The sequence below is a fragment of the Rhamphochromis longiceps genome, linkage group LG3, assembly GCF_057381845.1.
Source record: "Rhamphochromis longiceps isolate RC_006_pf linkage group LG3, R_longiceps_female_GT1.1, whole genome shotgun sequence".
Taxonomy (NCBI): domain Eukaryota; kingdom Metazoa; phylum Chordata; class Actinopteri; order Cichliformes; family Cichlidae; genus Rhamphochromis; species Rhamphochromis longiceps.
The window spans coordinates 37,537,223-37,557,445 of NC_140559.1; the positions used below are offsets into that span (position 1 = coordinate 37,537,223).

Sequence of the window (20,223 nt, forward strand, 5' to 3'; positions counted from 1 at the left end):
TTCATGATTGAAGTAGCAACAGGAGAGGGAGGGGGAGAGAATGAGAGAAGAAGAGGCAGCTGTGCAGCATAAAGACAGAATAAATCCAGCTTTGTGTCTTTTTTCCAGTCTAGCTAAAGTCCGGGACAAACTGCGTCTCTTCTCAGCTCAATACGAAACGCGTAATATTTTCTCTGAATGAGGGACCATTCCATTTTTTTAAGGAGCCGTTGGCAACTCTACTAACCTTATGAATAAAATAAAGTTCACTATCAGTAACATCATAGCACCCACCCAGCTGTATAAAAACTCCGTCAAACTGGCTAGAACGCAGTATGAGTTATTGCAACTGACAGTAAAAAGTCAGCAACATGAAAATAAACTCCACCTAAACTTGGTTTATATCTGACCCAGATAGACTGCAGGTCATAACTTCTTACCTGAAGTTCAGTTCACCTGACACTCGGACTGGTGGCTGCCTCGGGTCTCTCCTCCTGCCTCCCCTTCCCTCATCCACCTGTTGCCTCTGTGGAAGCCCCGTCATAGCCACCACCAAACAACGGAGTTATTTCTACACATCGACCTGCATCTGGCCAATCCACCACCTCTCATTGTTCATGCCATTACAAAAAAAAAAAAATAATAATAAGTCACCGGGCACATGCCCGGTATGCCCGATGGCCAGTCCAGCTATGTTAACCTGCAACCAAATCTGCAGCTCCATACAGCAATGTTACGACTTAGATGATATCTTATAACTCATAACTCTTATGTTAGCTGCCCTCAGTAGCCTACTGTCTGAAATATTCCACAGCTGCAATAATTCTTTAAGTGTTATTTTTTTTCCTTGGTATTCTAATTTCACCGAAGTTTACTAAACTCAACAAACTTAATATTACTTACCGGGACATTTATTCTGTCCTCATTTTCTTTCACCGAAAAATTGTTTCCTGCAGTGCCGTCTTTCGCGCTTGGCTCTCCTACCTTTGCTAACGTGATGCGCACAGCGCAGAAGCGATGCTGCATTCACTTACACTCGGATATCTGAGCGTCACCGTGAAAACATAATCGGACATTTGATATTTGATTGAATTTTATTGTTTTGCCTTTGGGGTGGCACCTGGGGTGGCCAGTCTGGTTTGGGGGGTGGCCTGTGCCCCCCCAGGCCACCCCGCTGGACACGCCATTGTCTGCGCAATGAAAAATGTGTTTCTTGGGCAAGAAACAAAAACAAATTCTTGATTGAAATTTAAGTTAAGGTGACACTTTAATCTAACTGATTATCATGTAATGAAGGAAAAGCATGTGTATAGAAAAAATTAAATAATGAGGACACTGTACATGCAGTTTATCACTGTGAGAGAAAAGTTTCAACTTAAAAATCACTCTTTGATTTAACAAGAGAGTGGATATCCCCAATGTGACCCACCTGCTATTCAAACCTTGCTAAGGGGAGATTTGCTAAAATGGGCGGTCTCCACCAAGGCACAGTTTAAGATAAATAAAGATTATTTTCAACTGTGAACGCTGCAAAGCTGCCCTCTTAAAATATGGAGGTTGGACAGTCCATAATGGGCCAATTTTAATGCAGCTCCTTTATTTTTTAACATCTCGGCTGCACTTAATGCGCCAACAAAACAGCATGTGTAAGCAAACATACAAATACAGTACAAACCAGGTTTTTGCACATACCGTATACTAAACAGCAGTGATGTTTGTAGGGTTGCTGAAGTTTGGCTAGCTATATAATGATGCGCTACGAGCGACGCAGCTATGTTAGCATAGCATAAACACAATGAAGCTGGAGGGTGAACGCTAACTTTTTTCCACTCGATAAAAGTTAATGTGAGGGTTCCTGATGCTGTCAATGGACCAAATTTCAGTCACGAGAACAGCTGACATAATACATCCACAACACGAAGTTAGTCATTATTATGCTGCAAAAACACGGGAATAGAGCAGCTGCAACAGAATTCAACATTAATGAATCAATGGTACGGAAGTGGGGGAAACAAGAAGAATGAGTTGAGTAAAGTTTGATCTGATTTTGTTTTGCCTAATGCGCCTTATATTCCGGTGCACCTTAGTATGAAAACAGACCCATTCATCAACAGTGTGCCTTATAATCCGGTGCACCTTATGGTCCGAAAAATACAGTAATACAAACAGTATATGCTGAAAGGCATGTGTTTAATTTTAACCTCCTTGACAAGCCAAAGAAGTCCCACCCGTATCCATGGATTATTGCAGGGGTGTCAAACTCCAGGCCTCAAGGGCTGGTGTCCTGCAGGTTTCAGATCTCACCCTGGGTCAACACACCTGAATCAAATGATTAGTTTATTACCAGGCCTCTGGAGAACTTCAAGACATGATGAGGAGGTAATTTAGCCAATTAAATCAGCTGTGTTGGATCAAGGACACATCTAAAACCTGCAGGACACCGGCCCTTGAGGCCTGGAGTCGAAGACCTGTGCATTAATGCAAATCCTACGTTTGGTTTTATAACACATATTGACTTGTTGTGATTAACAGTCAGTCTGCCGTTAAGGCAATTTCTGGCTTAAGATGATTTCCTGGCACTGTGTCTTTGGATATTTGTTGACCACAGTAGGTGAAAAAGCATCAACCATATGACCAGACTTGGCCCATAATTCTACTGCTGACAGTGCAAAAGAAAGGTGTGATGTTTTTTTCACTGGTTTCAGCATTTCAAACAAAATAAACAGAATAAATACAGAAAATAATAGAAAACAAAAAGCTTTTTCAGAAACCTGTCCAGATATAAAAATCCACTACAACAGATTAAAAAAAAAAAACATGCAAAAAAAACCCCTTAAATATGATCTCAAATTTGAGAAGTTAAAAAGAAAGAGGGAAGATTAGACAATACACTCAGCCAACTCCTCCAGCCTTGTTCCCCCAGCCTCTCAAGTGTGGCAGAGGGACGTTAACGGCAGATGGTGCTGTTGGGTGCCTCTTCCGCTCTAAAGGATCTGTGGCGCAGATGTGCATGGTGTTGTTGTCACCAAGTTGTAATCCAACTACGTTGCAGAAGTGCATGTTGATTCTAGGTGTGGCAGGATAGCAGAAATTACCAGGGCTGGAGGACTGACGCTGCAGAGAAAAGAAGAAGAATATTTGTTTAAAGCGGTTCAGAATAAAAGAAAATCATGTTAGTTTGAGCCGCTGTAAGATTGAACAAAAATGTTTACATTCATTTTCCAGCACTTAAAATTCAGTCTTTTTTTGTCTTTGCTAAGAACTATTTTGGAAACATTTCATTTGGTTTTCTTAGCTTCAGACAGCTCTTTTTGTTTTTCAGTTTTTCTACTTTTGGACCTCTATGATGTCACTGAGAGCCGATGTCCCTAATACAGTAACCCCACTGAACCCTCAAAGCACTTTCTTACTACAAACCTGATTCAGTCATTTACACACACGCACTTTTTTCCTACGTTCTAAGTGTTTTTAACCTAATATTCATACATTCATTGTTCAGTGGATACATCGGGGGTCAGTATTTTGCTCAAACATACTTCTACATGCAACCAACAGAAGCCTGAGATCAAAACACCAACCGTCCGATTGGTAGACGACCTGCTCTACCTCCTGAGCCACAGACACCGCTGTGAACTGTAAATGATACAAAGTTAAAGTAAAAATTTGAACATGAAGCTGGAATGGAGCGTACCATGTTTCATCTCGTGGCTAAAAATTGTGTATCATGCAGTAAACCTTTTAATCTTTTTTTTTAATCAAAACATTTCTTAGCACAAGAATTGATGACTGAAGCTCAAATCTAACTGAAGATTTTGGCCCTCTGTGGACAAAAGTAATGGGACACCTTCACATACCACCTACAGGACCTGCTCAGACATGGAAACACATGCTATGAAGCTCCTGTTGTATATGTTCGTGCTGATATTAGTGCCAGATGATGTTTGGAGCTCTGTAGTTACTGAGTCAGCAGAGCTTTGGAGAAGTTTGCTCTTTTCGGGTTTTTAACTACTGCCTACATATATTTTTACTAGAATTGCTTTTATTTTGACACATTTTAACATTTATGAGGCACAACATGCAAGAAACATTTGGGTTATGTAGCTGCATGCTAAACAAGCAGATCTTCATAAAATAGTTATGGAAAGTGGACCAGTTCTCATATATTGTTTTTCTACTGTACTGAAGGACCCAAAGCGCTTTATACAACATGCCTCATTCACAGCCATCCATACAACCGCTTTTTTCCTTACTATCTAACATTCACACACATTCATTAAATCACATATTATACATGCATTTGGCCATCTGAGATTCCAGACTGGGTGTACCATATAGGAAAAAAGGGTAGACATGAACATAACCCTTGCCAGGTCACTGGTGACCAGTGCTGGTCAAGTTACTTGAAAATAGTAATTAGTTACTAATTACAGATTAATTCTCCAAGAAAGTCATCCAGTTACTTTACAAATTACTTAGTTTCTGCAAGTAATTAGTAACTTCATTACTTTTTAAAAACATGATACAAAACTTGAATATGTAACAAAGCAATGGTCCTTTCAGTCCAATTCTTTTTTTCTGCATAATCCATCATATACAATTGAATTTTTAGTAACGCACTAACACAGCGTGCTTATGGGAAAGTAACAGTAACTCAATTACTTTTTTTGCAATAATAATCCCTTTACTTGTTACTTGAAAAAAGTAATTGGATTACAGTAACATACTTCTTTTAACATGTTACTGCCCGTCTCTGCTGGTGAACTGGTAAGTTTTGAATTAGGTTAACTTATGAAGTTAATTAGTATATTCAAGCTCTTTTAATTGAAAAACATTAGACCTGCTCATTGTGGAAAAAGTCTTTAAGTCGGTGAAAAACAACGAACACACACACCTGGTACTGAGAGAAATGGTTTTGCTTAAAAGGTGGGCAAATGTTTTTCGATGATCTATTTTGCGGCTTCCTCGATGGAGCTGACGGGGGCTGCGACTGAATGGGCTGAACAGAGGATGGTTTCATTTTATAGCCTGCTGAGTGGGGTTGGTCCACCTGAGACACATTGGCAGTTCGATGTGAAGGTGATTCTGGAAGGCAACACATTTATCTTCAGACATGAAGCCACAACAGGCACTTTATTTGACTACAACAAACGGTTCCCCCTTCAGTCAACCGTTTCTGTTCTGCTTCAGCAACAACTTCCTTCTTACCTTTGACTCTAGTGTTGTCTCTTTGATTTGCAGGCCAACTGCCAGCCACTTCCTGTAAGAAAAGGAAATAAAAGAATTGCTCTGTTGCAAGTTACAGCAAAGATGAAGAATGTGGAATAAAGTGAGGATAAACAATCTTTACCGGCCTCATTTTCTCACAGTTCTTACAGGGTCTCAATGGGATCCGAGTGTAGTGAAAATTATTTAGATGCTTCCTGTGGCTTTGGTGTAGTGACAGTGTGTAAAACTGTGACGACAGTGGCTGATGAGCTTTACCGCAGTGTAACTTCCCTTGGATTAGGGCTCAAGATAAGTAACACTGATACTAATAATGGTACTAAAAACACACATGCTTTCCACTAAAAGTCTCTCACGATTGTCGTTCTTTCACAAGATATGCTAAAAATGTACAAACAAGATTAACGTATTTCTTTTATGAGTAAATCTATAAAATCCACATCTTGGAAAGCATCTACACTTACTGTAATGTTTTAAACTTTAGTTTTTTCTTGTTTTTTTTAAGTGAAACAATATAATTAAATGTGTGGTAGACAGATCTACATCTACGCCCCTCTCATTACACAACTATGATTACATGTATGTGATTCATAGTCAGCGTTACATTTTGGCTTAACGTAAGAGTCCATTTCCATCCCCCCATATGAAAGTCCTCTACTTAGATGATTGCACCACTTGGTCTTACTTCCTATATGGACTATTTTCTATTATGAAATTTAAACCACAATGTATTGCAGAAGTCTAGTTACCATTCAGACCACTTGAATTACAATATGTTGAAGGGGTATTTTTGATTTTTTTTTTGTTCAGTGATGGCCCAATGTGAACCTTAATGTAAAAAACCACTAGACCAGCAGTTCTAGATATTAATCATTAGTTAGTCCTTCAAGAAAAGTATGCTTTATGATTCTAATAAAAATGTAACCTGAAGTGAAAGTCTATCAGTCTGTTATGGGGAGGGGAGCAACCATAGTCACTAAGGGATTTTTCCAGGTTGATGGCTTCTTAAACCAGGGGGTGTGGGAACTCCAGGCCTCAAGGGCCGCTGTCCGGCAGGTTTTAGATGTGTCCTTGATCCATCACAGCTGATTTAAATGGCTAAATTACCTCCTCGACATGTCTTGAAGTTCTCCAGAGGCCTGGTAATGAACTAATAATTTGATTCAGGTGTGTTGACCCTGGGTGAGATCTAAAACCTGCAGGACACCGGCCCTCAAGGCCTGGAGTTCGACACCCCTGTTGTAAGGAAAAAACCCTAAAATAATCCAAAGAAAAACCCAGCCATCAGACAACTCCTTACAACCAAGCACATGGTGAGAGTGGAAAGGAAAAACTCCCTTTTAACAGGAAGAAACCTCGGGCAGAACCAGGTGCATGGACCATGCGGCCATCTGCTGCGACCGGTTGTGGGTGAAGGGAGGAAGACAGGACAGAACACACATGTCCTTAATTTTAAAATTAAATATAGTGGACAACAGTATCGGTCTTCACCTCTTAATCTTTGAATTCAGGTGCTTTCAGTCTCATGTGCGCAGGTATATAAAGTCCTGCCTCTGGCCATAAAGTCTGCCTTTACAAACATATGTGAAAGAGTGGATCATTCTGAAGACCTCACTGAATTACAGTGTGGTGCTGTTAACAGGACGCCATCGTTGCAACAAGTCAGGTTATGAAGTTTCTTGCCTCCCAGTTAGTCAACAATCCCCTGTGTTTAAGAACCAGAGTACCTCAGACCACGTAGCGTTACAGAGCGGGGTCACTGAGTCTAAAAGTTGCAAACCTCCTCTGGCATTACCGTCAGCACAAAACCTGTGCACAAGGAGCCCCATGCATGGGTTTCCATGACTTGTACATGTAATGCTTAGGTTGTCGTGCTTATTTTACATTTGCTGTGTTCAGGATTCCTCTTTGAAAATTCCCCTAGTGCAGTAGGAAGTGATGCACACAGTATTTCCCCGTGATTGAAGAAGCGCAGTGTTGAAACAATACTGTATTGGCCAATTCATGACAAAAGGGAAAGAAATGGCATAGAGCACATTTTGAGTATTTGAATGTTGTTTTTTGCCACTCAGCTCATTCTGACTACAACACTGATGGTTGGTTTATAATTTCAAACCTACATGGTGTTTGGAGCTAATCCTTTCTGACAACTATATATAATTTGTCAGCGTTGAACTGAAGCAAACGTGACTCTCTCTGCTCACCTGAATGGGCGGGCGCCCTGTAGGGACATCTTCACAAATGTTTGCAGGTTTCACTATGGTGCTCACTGCAAAAAATATACTGCTATTGTTATTATTGTTATTATATAGATAAAACAAGCTTTTATTGTAGTTTTCTTTTGTAGTTCTTTAGCATCAGTTCATTTTCTAGCCGGAAAGACAAATAGAGTTCACACTGCTACATGTTGATGACAATTAGAAGAACATGAAAGCTGTAGCGAAGTTTGGTTTTGACAAATCTGTTGGTTTTTTGTTTTGTTTTTTTGCTCTGTTTCACACAGAAACTTACGGAGCCCCGCAGGGGACATGGAAGAAAAAAAATTAAGACGGACTTTTGCAAGATCTCGCAAAAGTTTTGCGAGATCCCGACTTAGTTTTGCGAGATCTCGCAAAACTAAGTCGGGATCTCGTAAATGTTTTGCAAGATCTCGCAAAATAAACTCGGGATCTCGCAAAATTTGCGAGCTCTCGCAAAAGTTTTAGCCGCCAACTCGAAGCCGACCGGGAGGTCGAGGCACGATGTGCCGGGAAAGCGGTGTTCCTCCCAGCTGTAGTACGTCTCGACCTCCCGTTAACTTCGAGATGGTGGGTGTCAGATCTCCGAAAACGTCGGAGCACTTTTGCAAATATGTGATGTCTTGTAAACCAAGCAGATATCTGACGTTTACACAACTACATTCACGCCTCAAAACATCTTAAAAGTTTATTTTGTGACCCAGAAAGAATAATATTACAACTAAGTAGCTGCCGCCATTGTTGGAATTCAACTTTTGCGAGATCTCGCAAAGGCTTTGCGAGATCCCGAGTTTGTTTTGCAAGATCTCGCAAAACTTTTGCGAGATCCCGAGTTAGTTTTGCGAGATCTCGCAAAAGTCCGTCTTAATTTTTTTTCTCCCATGTCCCCTGTGGGGCTCCGTAGAAACTTTAAGTGGAAGCTTTAGAAAAAATCATGTTTTAGACACTAAGTGAGAAATTAGCTTATCTTTGCATTGACTTGAGTCTCTAATCTGACATAGCAACAGACAAGAAAAAATGTAATGAGTGCATTTTCAAATATTGTAGACTTTTTCTTTAATGCACTCAATCAAAAATATGCTTATTGGCTTCAGATATTGGTATAAATATCTGAACCAGGGCGTATTGCTCTTCTTGCTGTGACACCTATTAAATAACCAAGTTGTAATGTATTCACAAGTACGCTTTAAATGTGTGGTGTTAAACATGGTGCGAAACATACAAAACAATATCACAGAATCTAATATACGCTGATTATGGTAAAACAGACCTGCAGACTGAGCAATAGAAAACCTCTCAAACTGCTCAGTCATTTCCTCTGTTTCCGTTTGGTCCTGGAAAGAGGAAAAGAAACAAAAAATCAGTCCGTGACGTAAATTAACCTCCTAAGACCCGAACTCTTCCACGGCATGCATTTTTAATTTCTCTTTGATATTTGGGCATATTGGGGCCCAATGAATGTAAAAACAAAGAATTACCAGATTTTTTTTTAACCTTATTTTTGTTTTTATGAAAAATCAGAGCCACATATGAGGATATTTGTTTAAAATGTTGATAGAACAGTAGCAGTATAACGTCCTCGTCAGTGGATATCAGGCCCTTCTAGAGCAAAATTGAGTATTTTGGTCTAAATAACCCAAAATGTGATGTCCACATATGTGGACGCCAGGTCCTAGGAGGTTAAGAAAAAACAAAAAAATATGCTGCGTCATGTCAAAGTTTCACATAGTAACAAAATTACTTATGTCTATGAAAACAAGAGGTTTGTCCCTCACCAGTTTCTTCAGCACTCCATGAACGGCGTCAATAATTGCACGTTTGTGCATCTTATACAGCTCTTCTGTCACAATTGTGCACACTGCAGAGGGTGTGAAGACAAAACATTAGGGCCAGCCAAGCTGCTCTGGTTTTCTTTAGAGTTTAGATAACCTGGTTTGAAATATTTCTTCAGCAATTAAAATTGTGAAATATAAAGTAAATACTGTCCTTAACAAATTTATTAGTCCACCCGTTTAAAACTAAAAGTTATGCTGTTATTTATTAGCCAAATAATGAACTGAATTCACAAATTTATAATCAAATTTACCCAAATTTGAGCTTCTTAAGGAAGCTGGGTTTTGTGTGCATGTAAAGCACTTTGGTTTAAAATGTGTTATAGAAATAAAATCTCCATTTCTTTGCTTAGTCCTGTTCTAATCAATAACAAGAGTCTCCAGCTATGCTAGATGCTTTAAGAATAATGCTAATGTTCAACCTCTGTGGTTCAAAAACTACTTTACTGCATTAAGTATAAAATAGCATAAAAACAGATAATACACATAAGAAATTTAAAAAGCAATAAAAAGGGTGAACAGAAAGACCGCATGACATAAAAGGAAGTTTATAAAACTGTTTCACTGATTCTGCAAGCCTCATCTCCTCAGGCACATCATTAAAAATCTGAGGGACCCTGATGACAAAAGGACCTTCAGATTTAAGCCTTTGCAGAGTCAGTAGAGACCCACCTCAGGCTCTAAGACAACCATCCCACCCAGTTTTCTTACCATGAGAAGTGGGTCTTTGAGCAGGTTTAGCCTCCCAGCATTTCTGCATGAGCTCCATTAGTCTTGCTAACCCGGCACGCCCTGCAGCCAAACAACGGATCTCGTCCAGCGATGGACGGTCTCCCTGCGGGATGCGGAGACGAACTATGCTGGACAATGCATCTGCATCAGAGGGATGTGTGCGTCAGGAGAGCATCAACATTTTACGTTTCTGCACTGATGATTATTTTGAAGTGATGTGTTTAAATTTTCTCTAACAAATAGCTTCATATGAACAAAGGACTAAAAGTAAAGTGTTTTTTGGTTTGCTAAATTTACCTTACTATTATGGGACACTCTCTGCCCTCTTCCAGGGTAGCATAACACTTATGCTATAACATAAGTGTTAGCACTTAAGCTTATTGAGTGGCAAAAAGCATGACTTCACTTCAGTTTTGCAGACATGTGATTGCTAACCATGTACTGTTAACAGTGAGCCACTTAGAGGTGTGAGATTAAGGTGACATTTGGTGACGAAAACACCAAATGAGATGCTGCACTCTATGTGAGAGAGGGTATCTTGGAGGACCACGACTGCCAATGCCATCCTACAAATCACTTAAGAAGAAGAATATTGCTGCATAGTTTGAATGGAAGCGACAGATTTATCTACAAACACTGTCCCGCTGCTCTCAGAGCTGTAACTGAAGTGCGACACAAAGCGAGATTGGAGAAGGTTTGCTTACAAAGTAAAAGCTGCATGTTTTAGACTATGATGATCTGGATGACTGAGAACCTGCACAGACATACTTGTTATGTTGTTGTGATACAGAGCTGAGACACAAGTTTTACTAAAAATTCCTGAACAAAAAATTTAACATGAAAAACTAAAGGAAATTATTGCAATCTGCCAGCAATCAAGGCAATCACAGCTGAACTTTCTTTGCAACTGATTTCACTCACTAACAGAAACATTCAGGATCCACCAATTTTGCGAAATACACATTTTTCCCTAGCAACCAGTGGTTCTATGATGGCCAACTGGGCTTCACTTTTTAGACTGGGAGTAACTGCCATCTGTTATGCTACGTTCACACTGCAAGTCTTAATGCTCAATTCCTATTTTTTGATCAAATCCGATTTTTTTTTGTCTGTTTGATGATGATGACCATTCAAACAGCAGTCGCTTTCTAAAACATCAGATATGTATCGGATTCAGTACCACATACGAAAGTGACCCAGGTCGGATTTGAAAATATCAGATTTGTTCTGTTCAAACTGTCATACCATGATCGGATATGTGTCGCATAGGGTCAAAAAAGTCGATTTGATGCGCTTTCGCCTGCATTGTGAACGTAGCCTAAGACTCTATGCTGATCACAGACCGTCAAACTTTCTGTTTGACTGTTGGTTCATTGTCTAAAAACAGTCAGTGGAGTCTTTAGTTTAGTTATTCTATCTTCTGGTTACACATGGTGAATTTCCACTATGTGGCTTCAGTTTGCTGCCAGTTAGAATCAAAAACACTGGCTATAAAGGGGGCTCTGTCAATATGCATTCAATCATGTGAAGCTCAGAGTCAAATAAGGATAGAAACTGTTTTTGAGCCAAGGAGGGGGAAGATTATGGAAGCTACCTACGTGGATATGGTTCTTTTCCTGTGACAATGGACCACAACAGTATACCATAGCTGAAAGAGAGATGGAGAAAATCAAACACAGCAATTATAATAATGTATATCTGCAGTCATTGTCGAGTTTGGCTATCAGTTTGTCAGTCTGCTCCATGACATCAGTAACAACAACACGACCAGATTACAGAGGGAGGAGTTAAGCAACTGGCTGCAGTTCGTCAAATGAGGAAGTCACATGATTACAATTACGATACATTATTCCTCAGCCAAGTTCCCTGGAACCTGTTAACCTCGTGTGTTACCACTCGTATTTTTATTTACCCACCAGCAATGAGCCTGTGGTTAATGGCTGTGGATTAGAATGCAAAGTTCACCATCTAATGTTTTAAGATGAGTGTGAAGGTGAAATTTGGCATTGGTACTAATTCCTAAATATCAAAGGAAAAATTGACTCTTTTACCTGTAGATATCAGATGCCCGAGTTGGGTTGTATGAGATGCTAAATGCCTCTGGGGGCATGTAGCTGATAGTTCCCCCTTCTTCTTCGTCGCTGTACTTCTTAGATTTCCGTGTGACACTTTGGGAAAACTTGGCAAGGCCGAAATCTGTAAGCTAGACGGAAACAGAGGGAAGGAGAAGACAATCAGGCAGTTTGTTTGGACAAAAATACTGTATTTTACACAAACCTACAGTGCATTGTATTAAAAATATTACTGCTTTATTAAAGACACCTTAAAAGAAACTGCTCAAACTGTTATCTATCTCATTTTACTGCAATCTTTCCGGTCTTTGATGTTATCCATGAAAACAGTCATGGATAATTATTTAAAATTACATTCATGACTTGTGGAGTATGTAAGTTGCACTTGAGTAACCCCTGAAATGACAAAGCAAAAAATCCATGTGAAATGCTGAAGTAAAACTACTTTGTAAAAACCCCCCAAAATTAATTATATTGGCCAACTTTCTGAAAATCTTACATTTTAATTTTATAAACACATCACAGAACAAATGTTTTTAAATGTCTTTAGATGTATTAAGAGTTTTAGAGGATATTATTAATTAGAAAAAATAATAGTAGTAATAAAATCATATGTAAGCTAATTTTAAACCATTTTTATTCACCAAAAACCTTTTAATAACCCAATTATTACAGGTGTGCTTCATAATAAAGTAGTCAAGTGGTCTCAATATTAAGCTAACAATAGTAAGAAATGGATTTAAAACCCTTTATTCAAATCAATCTAATATCTGCTAACATATTAAAAAATAAACCCATCTATTCACCAAAATCATCAAAATTTAGCTTCGTTGAGAAAGTTGGACCTATTGCCGCTGTCACAGGGTAAGAGGTAGTCTAGACTCTGGCTATCATTATTGTATTTGTAGAGTCACCAATAAAACACTCAAACATGTAATAAACGTGTCCAATTCATGCTTTGTCTCTTCAAAGCTTGAAAAGGACCTAAATTTAATCATCAACAGATGAACACAAGGTCAACTTGGTTGGTACCAAAGGAGATTTATCAAATAAAGAATTGTTGGCTAACGGCTTGTGATTGACAAGTATTCAGTTGTCTGGGTGGATGCTCTCCATCGCGAACAATCCTGCCAACATCTTTACTCAAGATACTTTGGAAGTCCTGTTTCTCATAACGTCTCTGATTCAGTCACAGTAAATACAGTTGGATGAGGTTTGGGACTCTTCCAAGAGGAAACTCCACCAGTTTTACGCATTAAAGTCTGTTTACAGTTGTGCAAAGCCTTTTGTGGTAAACACCATGATGTCATTGTGGTTAGGCTAAAGAGTGGGGCTCAAAGTCAGATGGAAAGCATTAGAGAAAATACAATTTTCTTTAAGCAAATAGTATTATTAAATTTCTTTATGACTGGGCCAAGTGTCCCCTTTTTTGGAAATCAAAATATGGTCACCCTAATATAAGACCTCTGCTGGTGATTCAAAGGTTTGAGTTTTCAATGTGAAGAAGAAAACGCAGCTGTTTGTATTTTTCCTTCCAAAATTTATAGAAAATAATTACTTCTAAATCAGCAGAGCACCATTTTAAAGTCTAAACAATCACCTTGGCATTCAGAAAGGAGTCCAGCAGCACGTTGCTCGGCTTTAGGTCCAGGTGCAGCAGAGCAGGAGAGAGATTGTGGAGGAAGTTTATACCTAGGGCCACCTGGTGGGTCAGTCTGAAGGCCAGTGGCCAGGGCGGGGGTCCTTGTAAAGTTCTCTGTTAGAGTAAGGGCAGATCATTTTGGCTTTACACTTTGACAATCTCTTGTCTTACATTTTTCTCATCTAGCTCAGTATAATCTCCTACTCATACATAATTTCTCAATTTAAACCCAGGTATTTGTAACTGGACTCTTCCAGTTCAGCTGCTTTGTTGTTTAAAGATGTTACAAATGAAAACCGGCCTAACCTTTAATCCTTATAACAATTTCAAGAAAGAGAACAATCAATATTAGTCTAGAGCCACCCTAAAGGCTCTTTGAGGTTGAGCTTAAAGACACAATGTCTATATGATTGCAACTGACATGATAATTTAGCATGTTAGCATCAGCTAAGGTAAAGCTAATTATTTTGTAACCAGACATACTGATAAAGTCTGAACTACTGACCGTAAACTGAGTCACAAATATGTGTGGATTTCCCTAAAGGTGAATCCCAATAGACTTCCATGTTATAATGCTCTACTTTTAAGACTTGAAGTTACAGTATGCATAATTAGCGAGTGCTAGGGTTAGCTACAAAGTCCCCTTGTCTACTCTCCTGTCCATATGGATAAAAGACAGTAATGGACTTTTTGTAATGAAATAACCCACACTGCCATAATCATTATTGGGAGTTGTATTGTTCAGCTGAACCTAAACAATATCAAACCAAGATTTATTTACTATTAACTAACATTGATTTCTTCTTATGAGTGGTTCCTAGCTTTAAGCACATGACTTGTTACCATGATGGCAATGATTCTTGTACACTGAAAAAAACAATTTATATCTAAGCTCAACCAAACAAGCCCTTAACTTAAAACATGACATTTCCCTGACCCAAGGAGAGGTAGTTTACATGTTGAAAAAAACAGTACAGCATTTTAGAAGGGCTTGTTTAGGAAATTTTAGGCCAATCTATCCAATAAATTTTGAGACACTATAATTCGTCAAGCCTTTTGGCCTTCATCTAAGTGGATCAGGTATGTTGTTTACCTGCAGGTTGGCAAGTGATCCTCTCTCCATGAACTCCATGACCAGCCCAAGCTTTACTGGTCCAAAAGAGGGACTATGACCTTTAAAGACCCCAAGGACTGGAATGACGTATGGGCTGCTTCCTTTACACATCATTCTGACTTCACGCAGCAAGGATGAACTGGTCCTGTGTGTGTCGGATTCCCCCGTCAGTAAAATCCAACTCTTGTTATTATCTAAAAACAGTTTGGGTAACCACTTACCCATCGTCATCGTGGAGCAGTTTAACGGCCACATCGCAGCACCACATTTGATGTCTGGCCTTGTAGACTTGTCCGAAACCTCCAGAGCCTTTTACTTCCCAGTCATCCAGATCAGAGTCTCCAATCTCCGCGTGAGTGGGAGAGCTGTGCAGTGCCATATTTCACTAGAATATTATATAAATGAAGACAGCAGGGAAATTTATTTTGTTATTATACAACTGTAGCTTGCCTCCACCAGTGTGTGAACGTGTGTGTGAATGGCATTCAGTGTGGCACTGCTTCATTCAACATGCCTACCCATATACAAATAAGAAGTAGGTAAAATAAATACTTTTCTGGGTTTATTTGGCTTGAAATGCCAAAATTGGTACCCAAAGAGCAGAAGTGTTAGCTAAAGACTTTCACGTCATGGAGTTTGAATGTGTTCCCCTTTGAAAAATGTTTACTTCTGTCAGGTGTTACCTTGTTATGTGGTCATCTGTTCAATTTGCTGCCAGCAGCATCATAAATACTGATTTTCTTTATTGCTTCAGTCATTGAGGAAGTTGAACCGTATGTTAGGAGGAACTAAAGTGCCTCTGGTAATGTCCATTTTAAAAGGTAAAATTCAGAGAACTAGCTTTTCAACACACACCTCAACATATACACAGGAAACCACACTCTTTGTTTTTCAGGGGCCTTGACACGCTACAAAAATTCCAGAAAGTCGGCAAAATAAAAGAAACGTGTCAACAATGCAGAAACACAACAGCCCTGCTGTGAAAGCTACCTCTGTAGACTTTGTTTTAGTGAACACTGTGAAGTATTAGAGACTTTAGTAGCTTCGGTTGTTCCCCTAAACTGCGATTTATACTAATTTAAAGGATGCCTAATGTTGTGTCTTCTTTGAACCAGACTGACACTACATTAAAGTTTGAAACCATTACGAACTCATTGCAAGACACTCACATAAACACTAGTAAGAGAATCTAGTGGATTTTTCAAAACATGGGGAATTACTCACCCTTAGTTATTCGCTCCTCTCTGTCATCATTCAATCATACCGAGTAAGTGTGAAAACCCTTGTGCTTATTCAGTGACTTTCTACTCGCTACTAGAGGCTGGACCTGGTGGAAGCAGAAGCGAAAGTTCAGCTCCGACCAATAAATGTCTTTTTTTTTAACTTCTGCTTCTGTCCTGCTCCTTTTTTATTTTTTTAACCCTAGTTTTATTTCACAGATTTAAATCTTTAAGTGTTATTTATCACCAAAAAAAAGGGAAGAGGAGAAATAATCAGGTGAAAAGTTACAAAAGACTTTTTTGTTGCTGTGAGAGTAATAATCATTCTGTAAGATTTTTTTTTTAATTTGGCCAGCAGATGGTGCTCAACTCAGTGTGTCAGTAATGTCAGCTGAGTTATAGTAAATGGGAGGGTTTTACAAAATCACAACACCGCAAGTACGGAGGACTGACAAAACAGGCATCACACGCTTTTGTCTTGGCCTGAGCTTCTTTATGTGGATGAATCAGGGCTAAAACACAAATGAGACAAATAAAGACCAGGAAGTAAAGATAATCCTGAAATTAAAATAAATAAATACCCACCAATAAATACAGATAAAATACATTTAAAAATAAAACAGGTAAGAAAAGATAGCGTCCTGTGTTGATCTTTTTTTTTTCTTAGGGTAATTTCATTAAAGGTTGGTTAAACATTATAGATGCAGGTTAACTAGCCCTAACTTTGTAACATGATCAATTAAAAACACTGGCATTAAAAGCCAAACACGTCATTATGTAATGACAACAGTTTATAGGTTCGCATCAACAGGCTTTGTTTCCAGATGATTAAAATAATGACAACACCGCCCCAGTTCAGACATTCCTGTGTCTTGCTTTTTTATTACAGGTGTGTCTGAACACACACCTGACATGTTGTCATTCGATGCAAGCCTGAAAGCAAGACTGATAATTTGCTCTGCAATCATATGCTAAAGAATCAGGGCGTGTGTGCTGAGCATTCTTGTCCTGTAGAAGAATCAGGGCGTGTGTGCTGAGCATTCTTGTCCTGTAGAGCAGGAACGTCAAACTCAGGTTGAATGAAGGCCATGCTGAATCACAATGACATACAGGGACATAAAGCAAAATTAATCTATAGTGACATGATTTATGTTTAGACCCATTGCCAAAAAAGACTGAAATTTCTATAGCAGATTGTAAAAAAAACAGTGCCTTTTTCTGTCCTTTAATTGTTTATCTATTAGCTAATTGCTTTGGTGTAGCATGACTGGATTGGAGGATTGGAGTCTTCGTCCAGCCAGTTCTGGCCCACGGGGGTTATGTCTGACAAACCTGATCTAGCAGAAAAAAACAAGCAGACTATTCAGGTTAAAGTTCTAACTGTTAGTTCAGCTACTGTGATCATCTTTGGGTTGCTTTTTCAAACTGACCTTCATAAAGTGTACGATCACGCTGGGTACAGCCAGCCCTTCAAGAAACTAGCTGCACATAAAAGTGTTCAAACAGGCTTTGCTCTTGAAAAACAAAGACTGCCTCAGTGAAAAAGAATCCACTGAATGTTCCTCACTATCAAAAACCATCACCTTGCTTGTCACCTTTCATTTTTTCAAGGCTTTTTGTGTTAGCCAGGTACTGAGCATGCAGGTGTGCAGAAAGAGCACCTCTCTGTTTGCACAGCTGCAAATGTTTATTGGGTCTTATCACCAATGGTGATGAGACAGCTTACAGGGAGGAGGTCAGCACCCTGACCCACTGGTGTCAAGACAACCATCTCACCCTCAACGTCGCAAAGACAAAGGAGTTGATAGTGGACTTCCGGAGGTGCAGAGAAGTACACACCCCCATCACCATCAGCGGCGCTGCTGTGGAGAGAGTGAGCAGCTTCCGGTTCCTTGGCGTACACCTGGCTGAGGATCTTACGTGGTCAGTACACATAAACAAAACAGTGAAGAAGGCGCAGCAGCGCCTCTTCTTTCTCAGGAGACTGAAAAGATTCGGCATGAGCCCCCGCATCCTCAGGACCTTCTATCACTGTGCCATTGAGAGCATCCTCACTGGATGCATCACCACCTGGTATGGCAACAGCACCGCCTACAACTGCAAAGTTCTCCAGCGAGTAGTGCGGTGCTCTGAACGGATAATTGGAGGTGAGCTTCCCTCCCTCCAAGACATCTACAGGAAGCGGTGCCTGAGGAAAGCGGGGAGGATCATCAAGGACTCCAGTCACCCCAGCCATAAACTGTTCAGACTGCTTCCATCAGGAAGGAGGTTCTGCAGCATCCGGTCCCGTACCAGCAGACTGAGAGACAGCTTCTTCCACCAGGCCGTCAGACTGCTGAACACTTCATAGACACCTCAGCTTCACTACTGGAACTTCAACATTATGCACTCCATACTGTACAGTAACGCCACTGTTTTGCACGTCTCAACTCTGTATATTTTTATATATTTTATTTATTGTTTACTCTATTTAATTTGTAAAATATGTGTATACACACACACACACACACACACACACACACACACACACACACACACGTAGAAAAATATTTAGTATACACATCCAGAAATGCATATACTATTATATATTGTACATATATTTATTAGTTTCAGATGTAGCCATTCTTGTATTTTGCTTGTTTACATTATTGTATTTTGCACAACTCTGTTGCTCGTGAAGCTCGCACACAAGAATTTCACTCACATGTGCTGTGCCAGTGTACCTGCACATGTGATGTGACAATAAAAGTGATTTGATTTTGATTTGATTTGATTTATTGGGGACATGAAGGGGGATGTCTCACCTGAGGAGGGCAACATGAGGTGTCATAGGTGGACAGAAATAAAAATCTAGAATTTTCTGCAAAACCAATGGGTTATAATCTTTAAACTTCAAGTTATTTTCTTAATATTGAGCTTTTTCTCAGACGTTTAAGTTCGTGAGTCAGAATTTTCAGATTACAACTCAAGATTTTGGAAACATTTTAATCAGGTCTGCAGGCCTGACAAGGAGGATTTGCACTGCTGTGCTGTGTTTGGCTGGCTATCAAACCTACATAAGAATGACACAACACGTGGTAAATGTTGCAGCACGTCTAAAACAAAAATGATGCTTACCAACATAAACCACTATTCTCTGAACAGACACGATATAACCACTGATAACAAGTGTTTGTCTTCCTCAGTGACGTGTCATGCAGGAGATAAACTAGAGATAAACGCAACACGTGTACATGCACTTCGTGTTGCAGGAAGGCATTGATTTTCATACAGTCATGTAGTTGCATCTGTGGGGTGGAAGCATCTAGTGAGCATGCTCAGTTGTTTCTGATTCTTTATCAAGATGTAAAGAAGAAAAAATGACTTGGAAGGGCAGTTGATTGTTGATGCACAAGTATCTTCCACAGAAACTGCTTAACACACATCATATGGGGGTTCTAGTGTATACAGAGCTCATTATGTCACACAATGGAGGTTATGGTTGGTGGTAACTCAAAGACGTGTGAAACAGTGATTCTGTGAGGTAAATCATGAGAGCAAGAGAAATGTATGAGGCTGTACAGTAAGCTGTTAGCTGTCACTCAGCAAATAACAGAGGGGTGACAGAATAAAGGGAAAACATAAACCTATGAGAATTTGAGACTAATCAGTGCAGGTAATGTTTTTCAATCTTCTCTCCTCCAGTTTTGAACTGTAGCCTCAGTTTCCTGCTTTTAGCTGACAAGAACGACACCCGTTGCGGTCTTCTGCTGCTGTAGTCTGCTACCAGACTGCTGTGCATCCAAAGATGCTTTTCTGCAAACTTGGTTGTAACGAGATGTTATTTGGGTTACTGTCGGCATCAACAAGGCATTTTTGCACACAGAACTGCCACTCGCTGGATATTTTCCCTTTTTAGGCGGTTCTCTGTAAACACTAGAGATGGTTGTGTGCAAATATACAGTAGATCAGCAGTGTGTGAAATACTCAGACAAGCCTGGCACCAACAACCATGCCATGTTCACTGTCACCCTAAATCCCCTTTCTTCCTCATTCCTCATTCTGATGCTCAGTTTGAACTTCAGCCATTTGTCTCAATATTATCTGCACCTAGCTGCTGCTGAGTGATTGGCCGATCAGACATCTGTGGTAACAAGCGGTTGAACAAGCGTACCTAATGACATGGCATGTGA

At 39.7% G+C, this 20,223-nt stretch overlaps 1 protein-coding gene across 1 annotated transcript; it reads right to left on the bottom strand.

The window, feature by feature from the left end:
- Positions 1-1,174: 1,174 nt before the first annotated feature.
- On the bottom strand, positions 1,175-16,126 carry ripk3 (receptor-interacting serine-threonine kinase 3). The gene is made up of 13 exons (XM_085396126.1): positions 16,056-16,126; positions 15,053-15,216; positions 14,811-14,976; positions 13,676-13,831; positions 12,055-12,206; positions 11,602-11,651; positions 9,983-10,144; positions 9,215-9,297; positions 8,710-8,773; positions 7,407-7,471; positions 5,185-5,236; positions 4,871-5,061; positions 1,175-3,093 (listed from the first exon to the last, which is right to left on the bottom strand). The coding sequence occupies exons 2-13, from the start codon at positions 15,208-15,210 to the stop codon at positions 2,872-2,874; spliced, it is 1,521 nt and encodes a 506-aa protein (XP_085252252.1). The 5' UTR covers positions 15,211-15,216; positions 16,056-16,126; the 3' UTR covers positions 1,175-2,871.
- Positions 16,127-20,223: the final 4,097 nt, after the last annotated feature.

Excerpts from the sequence above, each read along its gene's own strand:
- ripk3 (XM_085396126.1), bottom strand. The coding sequence starts at position 15,210 with ATGGCACTGCACAGCTCTCCCACTCACGCGGAGATTGGAGACTCTGAT. Across the intron at positions 14,977-15,052 it reads CTGCTCCACGATGACGATGG|GACCAGTTCATCCTTGCTGC; the intron begins GTAAGTGGTTAC and ends CGACACACACAG. Across the intron at positions 12,207-13,675 it reads ACTCCTTTCTGAATGCCAAG|CTTACAGATTTCGGCCTTGC; the intron begins GTGATTGTTTAG and ends GTTTCCGTCTAG.